General features: G+C 37.9%; 1 protein-coding gene across 4 annotated transcripts in view; it reads left to right on the forward strand.

Moving 5' to 3' along the window:
- The window catches only part of CRB1 (crumbs cell polarity complex component 1), a 295,880-nt gene that overhangs the window by 129,354 nt on the left and 146,740 nt on the right, over nt 1-19,786 (forward strand). For 3 of the 4 annotated variants that reach the window (XM_057729775.1, XM_057729777.1, XM_057729776.1), the window contains exons 2-3: nt 1,361-1,398; nt 5,095-5,684. In XM_057729775.1, the coding sequence (XP_057585758.1) occupies nt 1,361-1,398; nt 5,095-5,684 (628 nt within the window). The remainder of the gene's footprint in view (nt 1-1,360; nt 1,399-5,094; nt 5,685-19,786) is intronic. The other variant, XM_057729774.1, reaches the window with a different exon arrangement.

Genomic DNA, 19,786 nt, shown 5'->3' on the forward strand with positions numbered 1-19,786 from the left:
TTTTCAGTTTTAGCTACTGGCATAATCTCTTAGAATTCTACTAGGATAAAACTGAATTGAACCTTCCTGCGGGTCTCAAACACATGTGCGCACGCATGTACACACACACACACACACAGTTACTCCCCCAGCTCTACGTGATATCATTATATTATTACCGCTATTGTTATTATGAAGAATTCTCTTCCAAGTTATTTTTTTTAATGTGTGTTTTGGTCTTTGGGCTTTATCTTAGGTTTTTCTCAAATGTCTGGAAATTTCATACAATCTGTTCATATATAATAAGGAAGTGCTATTGTTTAAGTTGATTATTGGATAGAAAAATGTTCATTTTTCATTATTTTTAGAATATAACTGAAGTATAATTTAAAGTATAATTAAAGGATAACTATGTCCCATATGCTTATGGAAATGTCATATATAGCTCTTATTAAATAGCTATTTGAAAGCTCTTTCTTTATGTTCCATGGTTTGCCAGCTTATTAGGATTTATTCTAGAGTGATCAGGCTGGGTCATTTCAATGGGTGACATCCCCTATCAGTATCTGAAAGTATTTTTCCTCAGTCTGGTCAAGAGAAATAATTCCATTTCCTGCTTGGAGTATAAATCTAGCTCCTGGCATTTTTCGAAATGAGTTGGAAATGAGGTTGGGGAGTGTCTCACAATTCTGTATGCACATCCACTAAATTCCCTCGTGAGACCAGAGCCAGCCACTCCCGCTTCAACAGAGTCTCTGAATCTGCCTTCATGGGGGAAACAGACGTGCAGTTTCCTAGTGTGAGAGATGGAATATGAGCATTTAACTGCTTTCAATGAGTTTTCCAAACAACCTTTGTTTTTTTCATCCTCACTTGCACAATCATTTCAGAAGTACCTGGAATGTCTAATTCCTGAAACTGCCTGGGGTTCTGTGGCATAAGCTGGCTTGGTCCTGGGATTCTCCCATGGCTGGCTTTGTGTCTGCTCTTTCTGGCTTGCTAAGTCTAGTACCACTCGCCCACCTGTAGTCCAGCTCCCAGCGTGTGTGTGTATGTGTATTTATGGCTGTCTACCCCTCAACATCTGTCCTGGCTTTCGTAAGTTTATGATGATTCATTCCTTTCTGTATTATTTTAGGATTCTGGGGGGTCTGATTTATTGAGGTATAATGTACATACAATAAAATTCACCACTTTTAAGTGGCAAATGCATACGATCAGTACAATCACTATTTGGAGTGTTTCCATGAATATTCCTTTATGCCCCCTCGCATTAAGTCTCTTCACCCACTTCCATTCTCTGGTGACCACTGAACTGCTTCCAGCGTTATAATTGTGCCTCCTCTGGAATGTCATAAAAATGGAATCATATTGCAGGTAGCTTTTGGTCTGGCTTCTTTCATTTAGCTTAATACTTTAGAGATTCCTTCATGTGGTTCTGTGGGTCAGTAATTTGTTTCTTTATATTCCTGAGTATTAGTCCAACAGATGATATATTAAAATTTACCAGCTGATGAACATTTGGGTGTTTTTTTCAGTATTGGTCCTTATGAATAAGGTTGTAATGAATTTTGCAAGCAATTTTTTGTATGGGCATTATGTTTTCATTTCTCTTGGGGGAAACACCGAGGTGTGGGATTGCTGGGTCATATGGTAAATGTATGTTTAAATTTATAAGACACTTCAAAACTGTTTTCCAAAGTGGCTAGACCATTTTGAATTTCTACTGGCAATGTATGTGTTAAGTAACTGATATAGCAATATTAACAGTGGTAAAAGTAGTCTTTTAAAGTATGATACATCATTAAAGAGAAAAAAGGATATTTTATGAATATATTGGGGTCAAACCAGCAGGATGATGTAACCATTCTGAATTTCTATGAACATAAGAACATTGCTTCAGAATGTAAAAGGGAAGATTGTCAGAACTAAAAAGAAAAATAGAAAATTTATAATCACTATGGAAGATTTTAATGTATCAATCTCAACAGAGAGAAAAAGCAGAAAAAAATGAATATTGCTATAGAAGCTTAACAAACCTGATCTAACTGATTCTTATAAATTTTCCATGGGGCAAAGAAGAACTCACAATGAAAATTAGAAAACATTTTGAATGTAATGAAAAGAAATTATAAGAAACACAGTAAAGCTGTTTTTCTAGAGAAAAAATTTTAGTCTTCATAAATTAGAAAAAAAATCTGAAAAAGTAAATAGCAAGTTAAATCCAAAGAAAGTAAAATTAATAAAATAACAAGGCAAAGGCAGAAATCTATAGGACAGAAAACCAAGATAGTACAGACAAACTCTACAAAGTCCATTATTTGAAAGACTAATACAATTATTAACACATAGGCAAGAAAGATCAGCTATAATGAAGAGGGCATGAAGCAGAGTTCCATTTTCTCCACATTCTCATCAACACTTGGTATTGTCAATCTTTGTCATTTAGCCATCTGAGTGGGTGTGTAGTCATACTGTTTTAAATTTCTGCTTCCCTAATGATGTTGAGCAATTTTGATTGTGCTTACTTGCAATCGCTTTATGTCTTTCCTAGGATTTTGGAAGGCAGGAGAATTACCACTTATATGAATACCACCATGGTTAAGTAGGAAACTCTACCCAAAAGTATCCTAACTTCTAAAATAATGCAGTAAAAAGAAATGGACTTTGGAATCAGACAAACCAGAGGTTCAAATCCCACCTCTCTATGACACTGTGCAAATGACTCATTCCTTATAAAACTTAGTTTTCCATCTGTAAAATGCTTTACACAAATATTGTTAGAAATTAATTTTTAAAAGTCCACTGGAAGGGCCTTGGATATAAATGCTAATTTCTTTTGCTGTGTGTTTTTCCACACAGTTGCTTCAATTCATGGCTTAAATAAAGATATTTGTTTTTTGAAGGAAGAGCAAGGCCATCACCATTACCACTAACAAAATGAAACAAAACAAGACAAAATCAAAAATATAATTTCATAACATGCCCTTGATGGTGGGAGTTAAGAGAGCATACTTGTAACATTTGATTGTCTTTTTTCAGTTTGGACACAAGAACTTTAAGTACTGCCAAATGTTTGAACTACTAAATATCTCTTCATTTTTCCTCCCTTTCCATTATTCTCTGCCCTACACTCTCATACTTTTCATACTGTTGGCAGAGAATGCCAGTACCCCTCATGCTTTTTTTTTTCTTCTGAAAATAACAGCCTTCCTTCATTTGCATTCATTTAAAAAGACACCTCAAGTACCTTTTCTTCAGTGAGGCTTTCCCTGGTACACTTGCCCTGGACCCTGTGATCACACAGCACCCTTCTTTCCATGTTTCTGTTGCAACGTTTCTCCCCTTTATTCCAATTAGTATGTACTGAGCATCTACTATGTGACAGGTAATGTTACAGACCCAGGAAATACCAGAGACAAGGTCTTCCCCCTTCCACTGCAGAGCTAAGATTGTGATGAGGCAAACAGAAAACAAACATATACAAAAAGAAACAAGAACATTTCATATTTTAACTTATAAAATATGAAATATATATATATATATCTATATACAGTAGAAAGTGAGACAATAAAGGTTTAGAAAAGGAGTTCAGAGAAAACTTTTCTCAGGAAGTGACACTGTAGCTAAGACATGAATAACGAGAAGCCAGTCATACATTTGAAGATATGATCCGAAAGCCAGTACCTGGAAAAAAAAACAAACAACTATAGTAAAAGGGTGAAAGGATGGTGAGTTGAGTTTTTCCATAGGGACTAGAAAAGGTTTGCTCTCAGATCAACCCTCCTGATAACATATAAGCATATATTAGCCTTCTGTGCGCAGGCACTGGAGGAAAACTGTCAGCTGCCAGAAAGACTCCATGGAAGATAACTGCAAAAATCTTCTCATTCTTGGGTGATGAACCAGTCAGTCATTGTCTTCTCCATCTTCTCATCACCCTATTGATGGCCAGACCACGTTAAAGAGAACCACTTCTCTTTCTGCAGGAAGAGAGGGAAGAGATTTATCATTTACACATATTTCTCCAAGTTTACATGCTATTTTCTTCTGACAGTAGCTGATTTATGTCTTATATCAAAAGAGCAAACTATTCATTTTGTAATTTTTAAAATTATAAGCCTGGACTGTTACCCACTATTATATTAGTGAGTAATATTGTGAGACAGGAAGTAAAATTAAGAGAACGATGTATTCGATAAATCCACATGCAAAAGACAGTGTTTGGGAGCTGATGCGTTTGAGTTGCCAAATCATGAATCTTCTCAATAGACACGATTAAGAAAATAACAGTGCTGTGATGACACTGTGTGTAGGCTCAGGGGAAATTTATATATATGCAGATACCCAATGAATTTGGGAAAGAATCAGAGAATTATTGCTTTTTTGCAGGTTATCATTCCAATTAGAATTTTTAAAATGTATCCCTAGAACAGAGACGCTTTCAGAAAATTGAAAGTCTATAAAACTTGGCAACATCTGCTTCCTTGCCATGGGACTTAATCTGTCATCTGTAAGATGTACATAATATAGAAATAATATATGTGAAACACCTGACATGCTTGATACAGAGAGTAGACCTTCAACAAATAGTTGGTATTTTATTTTGGTTTTATATTTTTACTTTTCTGTGCTTTTCTTTTTAGAGCATAAATGGTAATTGTGATAAAGCAGTCATAAGCCAAAGTACAGTATTCATTTAAATATCAGTTTGTTAGAGAGTATATTCAGAGACAATTCTATATCTCATCTCCCAGTCTACCCTCAAAGTCCTCCAGGAGAGAATGTGAGTTTCAAAATTTGGGGTTTATGGGACAATTTAACAATTCACCCCATTGCTCAATAGCACTTATACCTGAGAAAGGAAAATGCAGAAGCAAAGACTCTGAAACCAGCCATTTTTGTTTCTTATTAGCAGCTATACGTAAAAATGACAAATCATCATTAATGACAAAACTCATTATTAGACATCGTTTGACAAATTTATCACTAGAATGCAGCCAACTTTGTATTTTATTGATTTTCTTTAAGATGCATGAAGAGCAGAAAGAAGAAAGCTCTTTAATTTTATTGTCCACCACTTATTTGTAAGCTTCATCCTGATATTTTTTATTTCCTTGTAGATTCCTTTTGCAATAAAAATGACACCGAATGCCTCTCAAATTCTTGCCAAAGCAATTCTACCTGCAAGGATTTTTCAAAAGACAACAGTTGCCATTGTTCAAACACAGCTGTTAATTTGGACAAAGACTGTGACAATGAGAAAGACCCTTGCTTCTCCAGTCCCTGTCCAGGAAATGCCACTTGTGTGAGCACCCCAGGAGAGAGGAGCTTTCTGTGCAGATGTCCTCCTGGGTACAGTGGGGCCACCTGTGACACCGCTATTGGTCCCTGTGGCACCAGCTCCTGCCAACACGGAGGCGTTTGCCATCAGGACCCCGTGCACCCCGTGTGCATCTGCCCTGCTGGATATGTTGGAAGATTCTGTGAGCTAGAACGTGATGAGTGTGCGTCCAGCCCTTGCCACAATGGCGCCGTGTGCCGGGACGGAATCAATGGCTACTCCTGCTTCTGTGTCCCAGGCTATCAAGGCAGGCACTGCGACTTGGAAGTGGATGAGTGTGTGTCAGACCCCTGCAAGAATGAGGCCACGTGCCTCAACGAGATAGGACGGTACACTTGCATCTGTCCCCAGGATTACTCCGGTAAGTGTGATTCCACTCAAATCCCAGGTGATGTAATTACCATTCTCTTTAATGTAAAACAAGCAGAAGTGACCTATTATGTGCCATTCAATTGCTTATGAAAACGGCCTTGACAGGAACTCATCCGCCGATAGAAAGCTTCCTAAACTACTGAAAATCCCCTGAGCTTAAGCATTTGTGTACTGTCACTGTTGTTTTACATGGAGTCCTACATTGTTGAAAACATAGACTCGGTCTAGAACTAGTGGGCTCTGCAGGACCTAGCCTTCCGGGTCAAGGCAGTGCAGGCTCCCCATCAGAGCAGATGCCCTTTGTCCTAGCTAACAACCTGTGCGCTCTCCTGCCGCTGCCACCTGGTGGGAGCGAGCCACGGGGATGGATACGCCTAGGTGGGTTTCTAGTGCCAAAGTGCGATAAACACACCAAGGATAGCAAGGCTGATGGAGCATGGTGGATGAGATAAGTCATGATTTTACTAATAAAGGCACGTCCTGTTCAATCTCTTGGAAACAGCAAATTATAGTCCCTCAAACCTATTCATAAAGTTTCTGCTGATGTTGATTTAATGGTAGAGTAACAAGTAAGCTCACTCATTACGAGGTTACCTGCTGTTCCTTATCCTCGCGCGCAGTCTCCATGCCTACCCCTGCCCTCATTCTCCTGAGTCAGCTGCCCTTTTAGGTCAGTTCTTCATGGTGACCGTCTTCCTTACGTTGTTTTTACTCTGTGGATTTTCCGTCTACTGTAAGGGGTCTTTGCTTTCTCACCTTCATTCATTCTAACTTCTGCTCACCACTTTCCCGGGCTTCCTGACGCCTAGCTCTGTGACATCATTCTCCTGTTATGCCTCTTTTCCCCTTAGTTTGTGCCACTTTTGTAGCCTTCTTGAGTATTTGGCTTTCGATCTGCCTTTTCCCAACCCTTTGACACTACTTTTGGTCTTGTCATTCTTTTTCCAAGTATGCTAAGCAATATAATTATTTAAAAATATTCCCCTTCAAAATTTGTACCAGAACCCTCCAGGATCATTTTGCTAATATTACACATTCTGGAAATATCTATTTTACAAAGTAGACATATCCCTAGTGACTCTGATATAAGATTTTCTCCTTATCCCTTGACCTTCACCTACAACTAACCTTCAAAATCTCTTGTTTTGACATCCAGGAGGTCTACCAAATTGAGCTCATCCACTCTGTTACCAGCACCTTGCCTCATGCTGTCAGACCTCTTGTGTGAAGCAATGGCATAGCATCCAGCCTCTATCTTCCCCAACTGGTTCTGAACCATGCCTCCGAAATAATCCTCCTAAAATAGACCAGTGGTGCCATTCCCTTCCGAAGGGGCCTGAGAGCTCCCCACTACATAGAGACCAATTTCAACGTCTCACTAAAAACTCTCCATAATTTGTCCCTTACTTATTGGTCATATCTGCACCCACTGTTCCACCAAAGTGTTCAAGGCATCTTCATGCTTTATTCCAGTGGCTTCCATCCTTCTGGAAGGCCCTTCCTTGATTCACAATATCTATTCTGTGAAGTTCTCCTCTATTTTCTTTTTTTTTTTTTTTATTTTATTTTATTTTTTTTGGGGGGTACACCAGGTTCAATCAACTGTTTTTATACACATATCCCCATATTCCCTCCCTTCCTTGACGCCCCCACCTCGATTCCCCCCCACCCTCCCTGCCCCAGTACTCTAAGGCATCTTCCATCCTCGAGTTGGACTCCCTTTGTTATACAACAACTTCCCACTGACTATTTTACAGTTGGTAGTATATATATGTCTGTACTACTCTCCCGCTTCTTCTCAGTTTCCCCTTCACCCCCCGCCCCCTCCCATACCTCGAGTTCTCCAGTCCATTCCCTGTATCTGCTTCCCTGTTCTTGTCACTGAGTTCATCAGTACCATTTTTAGATTCCGTATATGTGAGTTAGCATGCAATATTTGTCTTTCTCTTTCTGACTTACTTCACTCTGTATGACAGATTGTAGTTCTATCCACCTCATTACATATAGCTCCATCTCATCCCTTTTTATAGCTGAGTAATATTCCATTGTATATATATGCCACATCTTCTGTATCCATTCATTTGTTGATGGGCATTTAGGTTGCTTCCATGTCCTGGCTATTGTAAAGAGTGCTGCAATAAACATTATGGTACAAGTTTCTTTTGGGATTATGGTTTTCTTTGGGTATATGCCCAGGAGTGGGATTACTGGATCATATGGTAGTTCTATTTGTAGTTTTTTAAGGAACCTCCAAATTGTTTTCCATAGTGGCTGTACCAACTTACAGTCCCACCAACAGTGCAGGAGAGTTCCCTTTTCTCCACACCCTCTCCAACATTTGTTGTTTCCAGACTTTGTGATGATGGCCATTCTGACTGGTGTGAGGTGATACCTCATTGTGGCTTTGACTTGCATTTCTCTGATGATGAGTGATGTTGAGCATCTTTTCATGTGTTTGTTGGCCATCTGTATGTCTTCTTTGGAGAAATGTCTATTTAGGTCTTCTGCCCATTTGTGGATTGGGTTATTTGCTTTTTTGGTATGAAGCTGCCTGAGCTGCTTGTATATTTTGGAGGTTAATCCTTTGTCCGTTGTTTCATAGGCAATTATTTTTTCCCATTCTGAGGGTTGCCTTTTAGTCTTGTTTATGGTTTCCTTTGCTGTGCAAAAGCTTTTAAGTTTCATGAGGTCCCATTCGTTTATTCTTGATTTTATTTCCATGATTCTAGGAGGTGGGTCAAAAAGGATGTTGCTTTGATGTATGTCAAAGAGTGTTCTGCCTATGTTTTCCTCTAGGAGTTTGATAGTGTCTGGCCTTACATGTAGGTCTTTAATCCATTTGGAGTTTATTTTTGTGTATGGTGTTAGGAAGTGTTCTAATTTCATTCTTTTACATGTTGCTGTCCAATTTTCCCAGCACCACTTATTGAAGAGGCTGTTTTTTTTCCATTGTATACTCGTGCCTCCTTTGTCAAAGATAAGGTGCCCATATGTGTTTGGGCTTACTTCTGAGTTCTCTATTCTGTTCCATTGATCTTCCTTTCTATTTTTGTGCCAGTACCATACTGTCTTGATCACTATGGCCTTGTAGTATAGTTTGAAGTCAGGAAGCCTGATTCCACCAACTCCATTTTTCCTTCTCAAGATTGCTTTGGCTATTCGGGGTCTTTTGCGTTTCCATACAAATCGTAAGATTTCTTGCTCTAGTTCTGTGAAAAATGCCATTGGAAATCTGATCGGGATTGCATTAAATCTGTAAATTGCTTTGGGTAGTACAGTCATTTTCACGATGTTGATTCTTCCAATCCAGGAACATGGTATATCCCTCCATCTGTTTATGTCATCTTTGATTTCTTTCATCAATGTCTTAAAGTTTTCTGCATACAGATCTTTTGCCTCCTTAGGCAGGTTGATTCCTAGGTATTTGATTCTTTTGGTTGCAATGGTGAATGGGAGAGTTTCCTTAATTTCTCTTTCTGCTCTTCCGTTGTTAGTGTATAGGAATGCAAGAGATTTCTGTGCATTAATTTTGTATCCTGCTACTTTACTAAACTCATCAATGAGTGCTAGCAGTTTTCTGGTAGAGTCTTTAGGGTTTTCTATATATAGTATCATGTCATCTGCAAAGAGTGATAATTTTACTTCTTCTTTTCCAATTTGGATTCCTTTAATTTCTTTTTCTTCTCTGATTGCTGTGGCTAACACTTCCAAAACTATGTTGAATAACAGTGGTGAGAGTGGACACCCTTGTCTTGTTCCTGTTCTTAGAGGGAATTCTTCCAGTTTTTCTCCATTGAGAACAATGTTGGCTTTTGGTTTGTCATATATGGCTTTTATGATGTTGAGGTAATTTCCTTCTATGCCCATTTTCTGGAGAGCTTTTATCATAAATGGATGTTGAACTTTGTCAAAAGCTTTTTCTGCATCTATTGAAATGATCATATGGTTTTTATCCTTCAATTTGTTGATATGATGTATCACGTTGATTGATTTGCGTATATTGAAGAATCCTTGCATCCCAGGGATAAACCCCACTTGATCGTGGTGTATGATTTTTTTAATGTGCTGTTGCAGTCTGTTAGCTAGTATTTTGTTGAGGATTTTTGCATCTATATTCATCAGTGATATTGGTCTGTAGTTTTCTTTTTTTGTGACATCTTTGCCTGGTTTTGGTATCAGGGTGATGGTAGCCTCATAGAATGAGTTTGGGAGTGCTCCGCCTTCTGCAATATTTTGGAAGAGTTTGAGAAGGATAGGTGTTAACTCTTCTCGAAATGTTTGATAGAATTCGCCTGTGAATCCATCTGGTCCTGGGCTTTTGTGTGTTGGGAGATTTTTAATCACTGCCTCAATTTCTGTACTTGTGATTGGTCTGTTCATGGTTTCTATTTCTTCCTGGTTCAGTCTTGGAAGATTGTATTTTTCTAAGAATGTATCCATTTCTTCCAGGTTATCCAATTGATTGGCATAGAGTTGCTTGTAGTAGTCTCTCATGATGTTTTGTATTTCTGAGGTGTCCGTTGTGACTTCTCCTTTTTCATTTCGAATTCTGTTGATTTGCATCTTCTCCCTTTTTTTCTTGATGAGTCTGGCTAATGGTTTATCAATTTTGTTAATCTTCTCAAAGAACCAGCTTTTAGTTTTATTTATTTTTCTTATGGTTTCTTTCCTTTCTTTTTCATTTATTTCTGCTCTGATCTTTACGATTTCTTTCCTTCTGCTCACTTTGGGGTTTCTTTGTTCTTCTTTCTCTAGTTGTTTGAGGTGTAAGGTTAGGTTGTTTATTCGATCATTTTCTTGTTTCTTAAGGTAGGACTGTATTGCTATAAACTTCCCTCTTAGAACTGCTTTTGCTGCGTCCCATAGGTTTTGGGTTGTTGTGTTTTCGTTGTCATTTGTTTCTAGATACTTTTTGATTTCCTCTTTGATTTCTGTAGTGATTCCTTGGTTGTTTAATAGTGAATTGTTTAGCCTCCATGTGTTTGTCTTTTTTGCAGTTTTTTTCCTGTAATTGATATCTAGTCTCATGGCGTTGTGGTCTGAGAAGATGCTTGATATGATTTCAATTTTCTTGAATTTGCTGAGGTTTGATTTGTGACCCAAGATGTGATCTATCCTGGAAAATGTTCCGTGTGCACTTGAGAAGAAAGTGTAGTCTGTCGTTTTTGGATGGAATGTCCTATAAATATCAATTAAGTCGAGATGGTCTAATGTGTCATTTAAAGCTTGTGTGTCTTTATTTATTTTCTGTTTGGATGATCTGTCCATTGATGTAAGTGGGGTGTTCAAGTCTCCCACTATAATTGTGTTACTGTCGATGTCCCCTTTTATAGCTGTTAGCATTTGCCTTATGTATTGAGGTGCTCCTATATTGGGGGCATAGATATTTACCATTGTGATATGTTCTTCTTGGATGGATCCCTTGATCATTATGTAGTGCCCTTCCTTGTCTCTTTTAATAGTCTTTACTTTCAAGTCTAATTTGTCTGATATGAGTATTGCTACTCCAGCTTTCTTTTGACTTCCATTTGCATGGAATATCTTTTTCCATCCCTTCACTTTCAGTCTATATGTATCCCTTGGTCTGAAGTGGGTTTCTTGTAGGCAGCATATAGAAGGGTCTTGTTTTTGTATCCATTCAGCCAGTCTGTGTCTTTTGGTTGGAGCATTTAATCCATTGACATTTAAAGTGATTATTGACATGTGTGTTCCAATTACCATTTTCTTAATTGTTTTGGGTTTGTATTTGTAGGTGTTTTCCTTTTCTTGTGTGTCCTACTTAGAGAAGTTCCTTTAGCACTTGTTGTAAGGCTGGTTTGGTGGTGCTGAATTCTCTTAACTTTTGCTTGTCTGGAAAGCTTTTGATTTCTCCCTCAAATCTGAATGAGATTCTTGCTGGGTAAAGTATTCTTGGCTGTAGGTTTCTCTCTTTCAGGACTTTCAGTATATCCTGCCATTCCCTTCTGGCCTGCAGAGTTTCTGTAGAAAGGTCAGCTGTTATCCTGATGGGTTTTCCCTTATATGTTGTTTGTTGCTTTTCTCTTGCTGCTTTTAATATTTTTTCTTTGTGTTGAATTGTCGTTAGTTTGATTAATATGTGTCTTGGTGTATTTCTCCTTGGGTTTATTCTGTATGGGACTCTCTGTGCTTCTTGGACTTGGTGAATTATTTCCTTTCCCATGTTGGGGAAGTTTTCCACTAGAACCTCTTCAAATATTTTCACAGACCCTTTCTTGTTTTCTTCTTCTTCTGGGATGCCTATAATTCGAATGTTGGTACGTTTAAGGTTATCACTGAGGTCTCTGAGGCTGTCTTCTAGTCTTTTTATTTTTTTATCTTTTTCCTGCTCTGTGGCGTTTATTTCTTCCATTCTATCTTCCAACTCACTTATTCGTTCTTCTGCCTCAGTCATTCTGCTGGTTAGAGCATCTAGAGTATTTTTAATTTCAGTTATTTTGTTATCCATTGCTGTTTGTTTTTCTGAGTTCTTATGAACTGTTTCTTGTACTTTCTCTAATTTGTTATCGAGATTTTGTATCATTTTTACTATCATTACTCTAAATTCTTTTTCAGGCATTTTTCCTATTTCCTCCTCATTTATTTGGTCTTGTGGGGTTTTTTCCTGCTCCTTTGCCTGCATGGTGTTTCTTTGTTTCCTCATGGTTGTCCAAGCTTTTGGGGTTGCTTGTTCTGGTGATAGAGGTGTTTATAGAAGACTGTCCAAGCCTCAGACTAATGTCCAAGTATTGGAGTAGACGAATATTCAGTCTTCAAGCTCGGTAGTAATTCGAAAGTTCTAGGTTTCCAGGAAGTTATCTCCCGCAAAGCACTAGAGACGACGGTCTTAGCAAAACAGTAACATGTTCTCAGGATACCAAGCGACTTTTAGCCCCTCCCATCAATCGACTACTGCCTAACTGAAGGAAGGATTTAATTTCCGGCAAAATTTGCTCCTCAGAGCTGAGAATCTGCGAAAATCGGCTTTCTGAGCGGGAAGAGGCAGCGGAGGGACCAAAAAAGGAAAGGAAAGTGGTACAAGACAAAGACGAGCGGGACCTGGGCCCGGGCAGACTTCGGGGTCTGAAGCAGGAGTTCTCTCTCCTCTATTTTCAATCCTTAGTTCACCACCCAGCTCAAGAAATATTTCCAACTTACTAGTAGCTATGTGGTAGTTAGGGTTGTAGTAATTATGATTATTTATTACTTCCATAATAGTTGGCACCTCTATTAAAGAACTTCCTATGTTCTGTCCTTTTCTTCAGATATCTGCGTTTTTGTCTCCTCCTACTAAAGTGTTAGTTTTGAAACAAGTCATGTCTTATATTTATTCTTTAATTCATCAGTACTTTGGGGATATTTATTATATTAAGTTAGTGAATTAAACAGAGTACTCAGCACAGTGAATAATGGTGGCTTAATGGACTGTTTGCAAATTGTTCTAATTAATTCTTCCTTATGTTTCTGGGCACTCTTCCTGGTAATGAAACTGATGTAAATAGATATTAAAACAGATTTTACTTTCTCTATCACTTTATGCATACTTTATGGTGGCGGAATGCTTGTGTCAAGTGGAAAATTATTTTGTTGAATGCCCTTGAATTATCAATTCTATGCCAAAGCTATGGAGCATACTAACAGAGTTATAAAACAGTACTTATACATGAAAAAACCCTTGTTCATATGCCATCCTATCATGTCCATTCTTTTAATTGAGTTACAGCAATTGAATTTCAGTTATTAAATTGTTTTAAATTAACTTTTTATTGAGGTAACGTTGATTTATAACATTATATTTTTCATGCACACAGCATTATATTTCTACTTTGTATATACTACAGTGTGCTCACCACCAAAATCAATTTTATTAATTTCTGAATAAAAATAAGAAGTAAATTTTTGTAGGGCTGGTTTGGGATTGCTTCTGTTTATAAAGGTCACATTTAAAAACCACTATAGTTTGTTAAGATAATATCTTCTGTTTCCTGCTCTTAATACAATATCCTGAATGGTGACTAAAAGGAATAGATGTGAGATCAAATGTTTCAGCCATTTTAACTACAGTTTTCTGAAAGTCTTATAATTGCAAAAACACAGCTTGAAAAATTATGTTTTACAGTCTATGTGTTTTTACTTTTACATTTTAATTTAATTGGATTGTAATGACTCCTTTAAGCCATCTAAATTTAGGTGTAAAAGATGTCAAAGGTGTGTTAAAAACACGCAAAGTCCACAGTGAGGACGCTTCCCTGGTCCAAACCCTGATATAAAAATGTTCTTCCCTGTTTGAATATGTTCTCCTTTTGTTTTCCAAGAAATCAGCTACATTTTATTATTTCAGGTTTTCAAGTGACATATATACAACTTACCTGCAAACAGCATTTCAGTGAAAGACTCAGAAGGCAGTAAGGACAGGGTCTGTTATTAGCTGGTGAGGCTGTTCAGATAGAAAGTTATTTAGACTTGATCCCCAGTCCCCACCCACAGTGAAACAGATTGTGTCTGGAATCTCCTCAGTGGTCCTCAGGCCTCACTGCACATTAGCAATTCCCTGCGGAGCTCTGAACCGGAGGTGCTCGCCTCTGCCTCCTGAGAACCACATTTAGCCTATGGTTCTAATGCACAGCCAGGCTGGGAGCCAGAAATTAAGTTTATGTGAACTTAATTGGAAAGTTTTCTTGCACCATCCCATCCTTTAGACCTGCACGGAGGCTTGTTTTTTTTGGTGCTGTCCTGAGATTGCCAGTGCTCATGGCAGCTCCGGTCAATTAATGAGAAACCCAAAGAAGGTCTTATAGAATCAGGGAAAAAGCTGGAGTTGAGAAGGAGAGAAGGCCCTCAGCCCTGAGCACCGGTGCGCGGAGGCGCAGGCTCGCCCCGGACCTCGGATGCCTCCCGGAAACTGTGTCACAGTCCTGAGCTGCCGCGTTCCAGGTCCAAATTTAGAGTGATCATAAAGAACCCGGCTGGCAGGAAAAAGCCCGCGGGCCTCTGAGCAGCACAGTCAGAAAACGTAATAAATTTTCAAAGACAGGGAGGCAGGAGAGGAAAGAGTGATGGCACTTGGAGAGGGGTTCACTCTGCGGGGCTCCTCTGCTCTGCCCCCTCCTGCCAGGTGATTCATGAACTACAGCCGCAGGCTCGCAGCGGAGCCGCAGGTGCGGGCGGGAATCGCTGAAAGCCAACAACCACGGCCAATGTTTTTTAATGAAAAGAGTGTTAGTTCTGAGCATGTGACTGCTTTCAGGTCCAGTGTTCGCAATGGGTCATTCTGTAATTGAGGTCTTCCTTAGGATTTGCCCGATTGACTAATGAACATTTTTAACGTTAAAATGTCTGCAATATGAGAAAAATAGAGCAACAAGAAGGCAGGGGGACGGCCAATTGGATGCACGATGAAGCAAAACATTATAGGAAAATATCTTAGTTCCTCAACTGTAAAATAGATCTTTGGTATAACATTCTTTTGGGAAATAAGAAAAAACACTATATTAAATTGTACTTATCATTTGTAAGATGCATGTCTGTTTCAGAAACAAAAACATATGAAAAAATTCATTTTATATTCAAGAAAATGTCTTATGGAGACTAGTTAGTACATGGAGACTAGTCAGAAAGCCATTGCAATACCAGGTGTAAGGCGTTAGGACCAGGCCTGAAAGAGGGGCTAAAGGCATGTAAGGGTCATGCCTTTAGTCACTAGGAAGAAGACTCACTGATGTTTATCAAGTCTGGAATATTTCCAAACTTATTTTACCCATGAAAAACTTGAAATCTCTAATACAAAAATGAGAATGTATTAATAGTTCAGTTGCCATTTTCCGCTTAATGAACTTATAATCTCTACCAGTGGTTCTCAAACTTTAGCACGCAACAGACTCACCTGGAGACTTTATTGAAGTAGTTTCCAGTTCAGTAGATCTGAGGTGGGGTCCAAGAACATGCATTTATAACAAGTCCCCATGCGGTGCTGATGCTGCTGGTTTGGTTGTGTTTGTGTTAGTTTCTCCACACTTTGAGAAACCACTGATGTAGACAATTATGTGGATTTTCGTGTGACATCTTTGATTCTTATTTCACAGAGTTTGTGAGACAAGGAAAAAGGTTCAACACAAAGTAGTTATATATATATTTATATATTTATACTTTATACTTATATATTTATTTTATATCTTTATAGTGTATATATATGTGTATACACACACACACACACACACATATATACATACACACACACATAGTATTTATTACTAGAAACAGTTCCAGATAAATGATGTGGGTAAAAATAAATATTTGTTGAATTCATTGTCATTAATTTGGTGAACAAGCGCACACGTATATATTGAGTCCCTGCAATGTGTCAGGCATTGTTTTGCTTCTGTAAATACAATAAGAAAAGTGATGAAAAAGTCCCCTTACATTCAAGAGGGAAGAGATAGACATGTATAAAATAAGTAATAGGTAGGTAAAAAATATATACTAGGGTAGGTGGTGATAAACTCAGTGGAAAAAAGCAAAACAAAAAAAGACAGCATTAGGGATTGAATCTTAGATAGAATGACCAGGGAAGGCCTCACTGGGAAGGTGACAGAAGAAAAAAGTTCTAGGGAGGTGAGGAAGGGAGTCGCAAATGCCTTGTGGAATAGCACCCCTGGCAGAGGAACAGCAGATGCGAAGGCCCTGAGGCAAAGTGTCCTTGGAATGTTGGAGAAGCAGCAATGAGGTCAATGTGACCAGAGTGGAGTGGACAAGGAGGAGACATCGTAGGGTCAGATTACTGAGGCTTGCGGGTCATCGTAAGGACTTTGGCTCTTCTTCTGCATGAGATGAGAAGTTGTTGGAGAGTTTTGCTTTTTTTAATTTTGTTTTGTTTTAAATTTTTGTTGAAGTATAGTTGATTTACAATGTTGTGTTAGTTTCAAGTGTACAGCAAAGTGAATCAGTATATATGTGTGTGTGTGTATACACTTTTTCAGATTCTTTTCTATTATAGGTTATTATAAGATATTGAATATAGTTCCCTGTGGTATCCAGTAGGTCCTTGTTTATCTGTTTTATTTGTAGTAGTATCTGTTAGTCCCAAGCTTGTTGGAGAGTTTTGAGCAGTGACTGAAATAGTTTGATTCGCATTTTAACAAAATCACTGTTTATTATGCTGGGGATACACTGAAGGGAGAGGTTAGTGTAGAATTAAGGTGCCCGATGGAGGTAATACAATAATCCAATTAAATGGGCTATTATTTGAGAGGAAAGAGTGAAAGAGAAGTATCACATTTTGACAATAACACCTTTTTTCCTTTAAAATTTAGGACAGAAATGAACACTGAAGGATCATGGGTCACGCAAACAAAAGGACCACCTTCCCTGGCCTGCTCTCTTGTGCCCTCTGGTGGGATGTCCAGGTTACTCAGCTTAGGTCTGCCCTTCACAGCATTTCTGGCAACAGTGCAGCCTCCCTTAGAAGTTTAGATCAACCATGTGGTTGTGCAGCTTCTTTCACATCCACACCTGAAACTAACTCTACTTCTCTGCATCACATGACAGTTACTCATTTAAAATTTCTATCAAATCTTTTTATTTTTATTTTTTAATAATACTTCATGTTCTTCTGTGTGCTTTCTCCAATAGTCCTCGCCCATTCTGATCCTAAGAGGTAGCCAACTCTGACACGGCAATTACAGTGGCATTTATCAAAGGCATAATTTGAATTTCAGTCAATGTGGAGATTTGAACCTAGGCTTGATGTTCCACCTGCTCTAAATGTATTTTTGATCAGCTAAATCACTTTGAAGCATCTATGACAAATCAAATGGGTAACTTAATGGTCATGAAAATAATCTGGGAAAAACAAAAATATTATATATTATAAAATATAAGCTTATTTCATGAGAAATAATATTATTAGTGTTATTATTATCATTACTATTGAAAGTTTTTTTACTGAAAGTGTAATTCTGATTACAAAATTAAGACATAAAACTTGATGAATTTACATCAATTTACCAGGAATAATTTTTAATAAAGTCCATTTTTATATAAACATACTTAATATGTAAGACACCAGTTTAAGTAACACTTAAATATTGATTCCATGAGCACCTATCTAGATATCTCAAATTTTACTCACCATGTAATATACCCCTAACAATTATCTTTCAGACCCCAAAGGTCTGAAATGTGTAACAGCCTAAAGAGAAATTCTGAATTTCACAGGCTGTATCTTTATTTTAAGTCAAAGGAAAACGGTTGTTTTTCTATATGCTCTTAATTATTAAATTGATCCATTTTTGGTGGTGTCATGTAAAGGCAATTAAACACTGTGCAGGCCTTTGCTCAGGACTAGAGCCATTTGAAATAGTTTTTATGAAGAAATGTAGTTTCTGGCTTTTGACAAATGTTTGTTGGATGAGTGCACAACATAAATGCTATTTGCTCGGCAAATATTTATTATAGCCTTGCAAGGCGCTGGACACTGTGCTGGACCATGGAGACGTAAAGATGACTAAGACAAAATTTATCCCTGACAGAATGCTCACAGCTTGTTCAGGGAGGAGGCGCATAAACAAAAATTACAACTCTCTGAACAGAGTGCTGAGGAAGCACGGAGAAAGGTGCCACTCTGAGTAGAGTCAGGAAAGGCTCCAGAGAAAAAGTGGTCCATGAGCAGAGTGGGGAAGCACCACTTCCGGGATGCAGAGCTGAGACGTCTGTCCTCTGGCTACATTTATTATTATTTTTGTATGAATAACAATGAGCTGAACGCAAGGGGAAGAACTGCAGAGATGTTTTAGAAAGGGGTGATGTCTCTCCCATCACGTTTGCTTTGATAATTGGCTTGTGGTTTAGCTAGTGGTTATGGATGATGTACTCCATCCTAAACTCCGTCTCTCTCCGACTCCTCCTCTCAGTGCCTTCCCAGCTGTAAGCAGGTGTGTGCAGGGCATGATACTGACATGTAGTATGAGGGTTGGGTGTAATGGAAAGAACCAGGAGACAGGGATGCCAGGTCCAGCTTTGATGTTCTCTAGTGGTTTGGAATTGATGAATAACCATAGTTCTGAGCTTCTGGGTTTCCTCACTTTAACATAAAAACATAACAATATTACCTAACCTTAGTGTCCTGGTGAGAATTAAATGATTTAGTGAAAGTATTTTCATGAACTATTTAAGGCTATGCATATGCTGGTTGTCACTGTCTTAACATCTTCAATATTGCTGCTGGTACCAATGCTGTTTACACAACATTGATCAATACTTTTTACAGGTATCATTTTCTTATTCTTGAACTGCTTTGTTTTTGAATGTATTAGAACCATACTCACGAATGGGTTAACTGAGGTGATAATGTCTGTACTGTATGAGTTAAAACTGGAATATTATGATATGTCTAGGCAAGATTTTAATTTCTGAAGCTGCCATATCATAAAATAAAGGATTTAAGAATTTGTTAGTATTATAACATTTCATATACTCAGGAATAACAATTCTTCTAATGAAGAGAAACACAAGAAAGATATTTGTTATGATTAAAAGATTATAAATTACAGAAGTGTGAAATGTACAAAACAATATTGGCATATTTAACATAAAATGTGAACTTTGCAATTTTCCTATAATCTCCCCAAGAAACTTACTAAATTAAGCATGATATAAACCGCTCATAAAAACAATGTGTGTTTTTCAAACATAGCTTCTTGGGACACCCTGAAATGGGTTACTCCAATTTAAACTGGGTATAGATTTTCTAATTTTTCACTTTAAAAAATTTATGTACACACATATAAAATATGAAAGTAGATTGAGGAAGTCATGCCTATTGACTTAGGAAAATAAGATTTTAAATGCAGCTTCTACTCCAACTGCATTTGTGCTGTATCTTTGACCCTTGGCTTCCCTCCTTTAATCTGAAGATTGGACCAAAAACTGAACAGCTCTACTTGTTTGAATATGCTACTCCAATCTTTTTGTCTTATGTCTGTGTATCAATTAGTATTTGGTCAGGAAAAAATTCATTCTATATATTTCAGATATGAAGATTTTAATATAGGAATTAAGAACGTGTATGCAGATTTTACAAGTAACATCTTTGCATAT

Source organism: Hippopotamus amphibius, chromosome 3, assembly GCF_030028045.1.
Source record: "Hippopotamus amphibius kiboko isolate mHipAmp2 chromosome 3, mHipAmp2.hap2, whole genome shotgun sequence".
NCBI lineage: Eukaryota > Metazoa > Chordata > Mammalia > Artiodactyla > Hippopotamidae > Hippopotamus > Hippopotamus amphibius.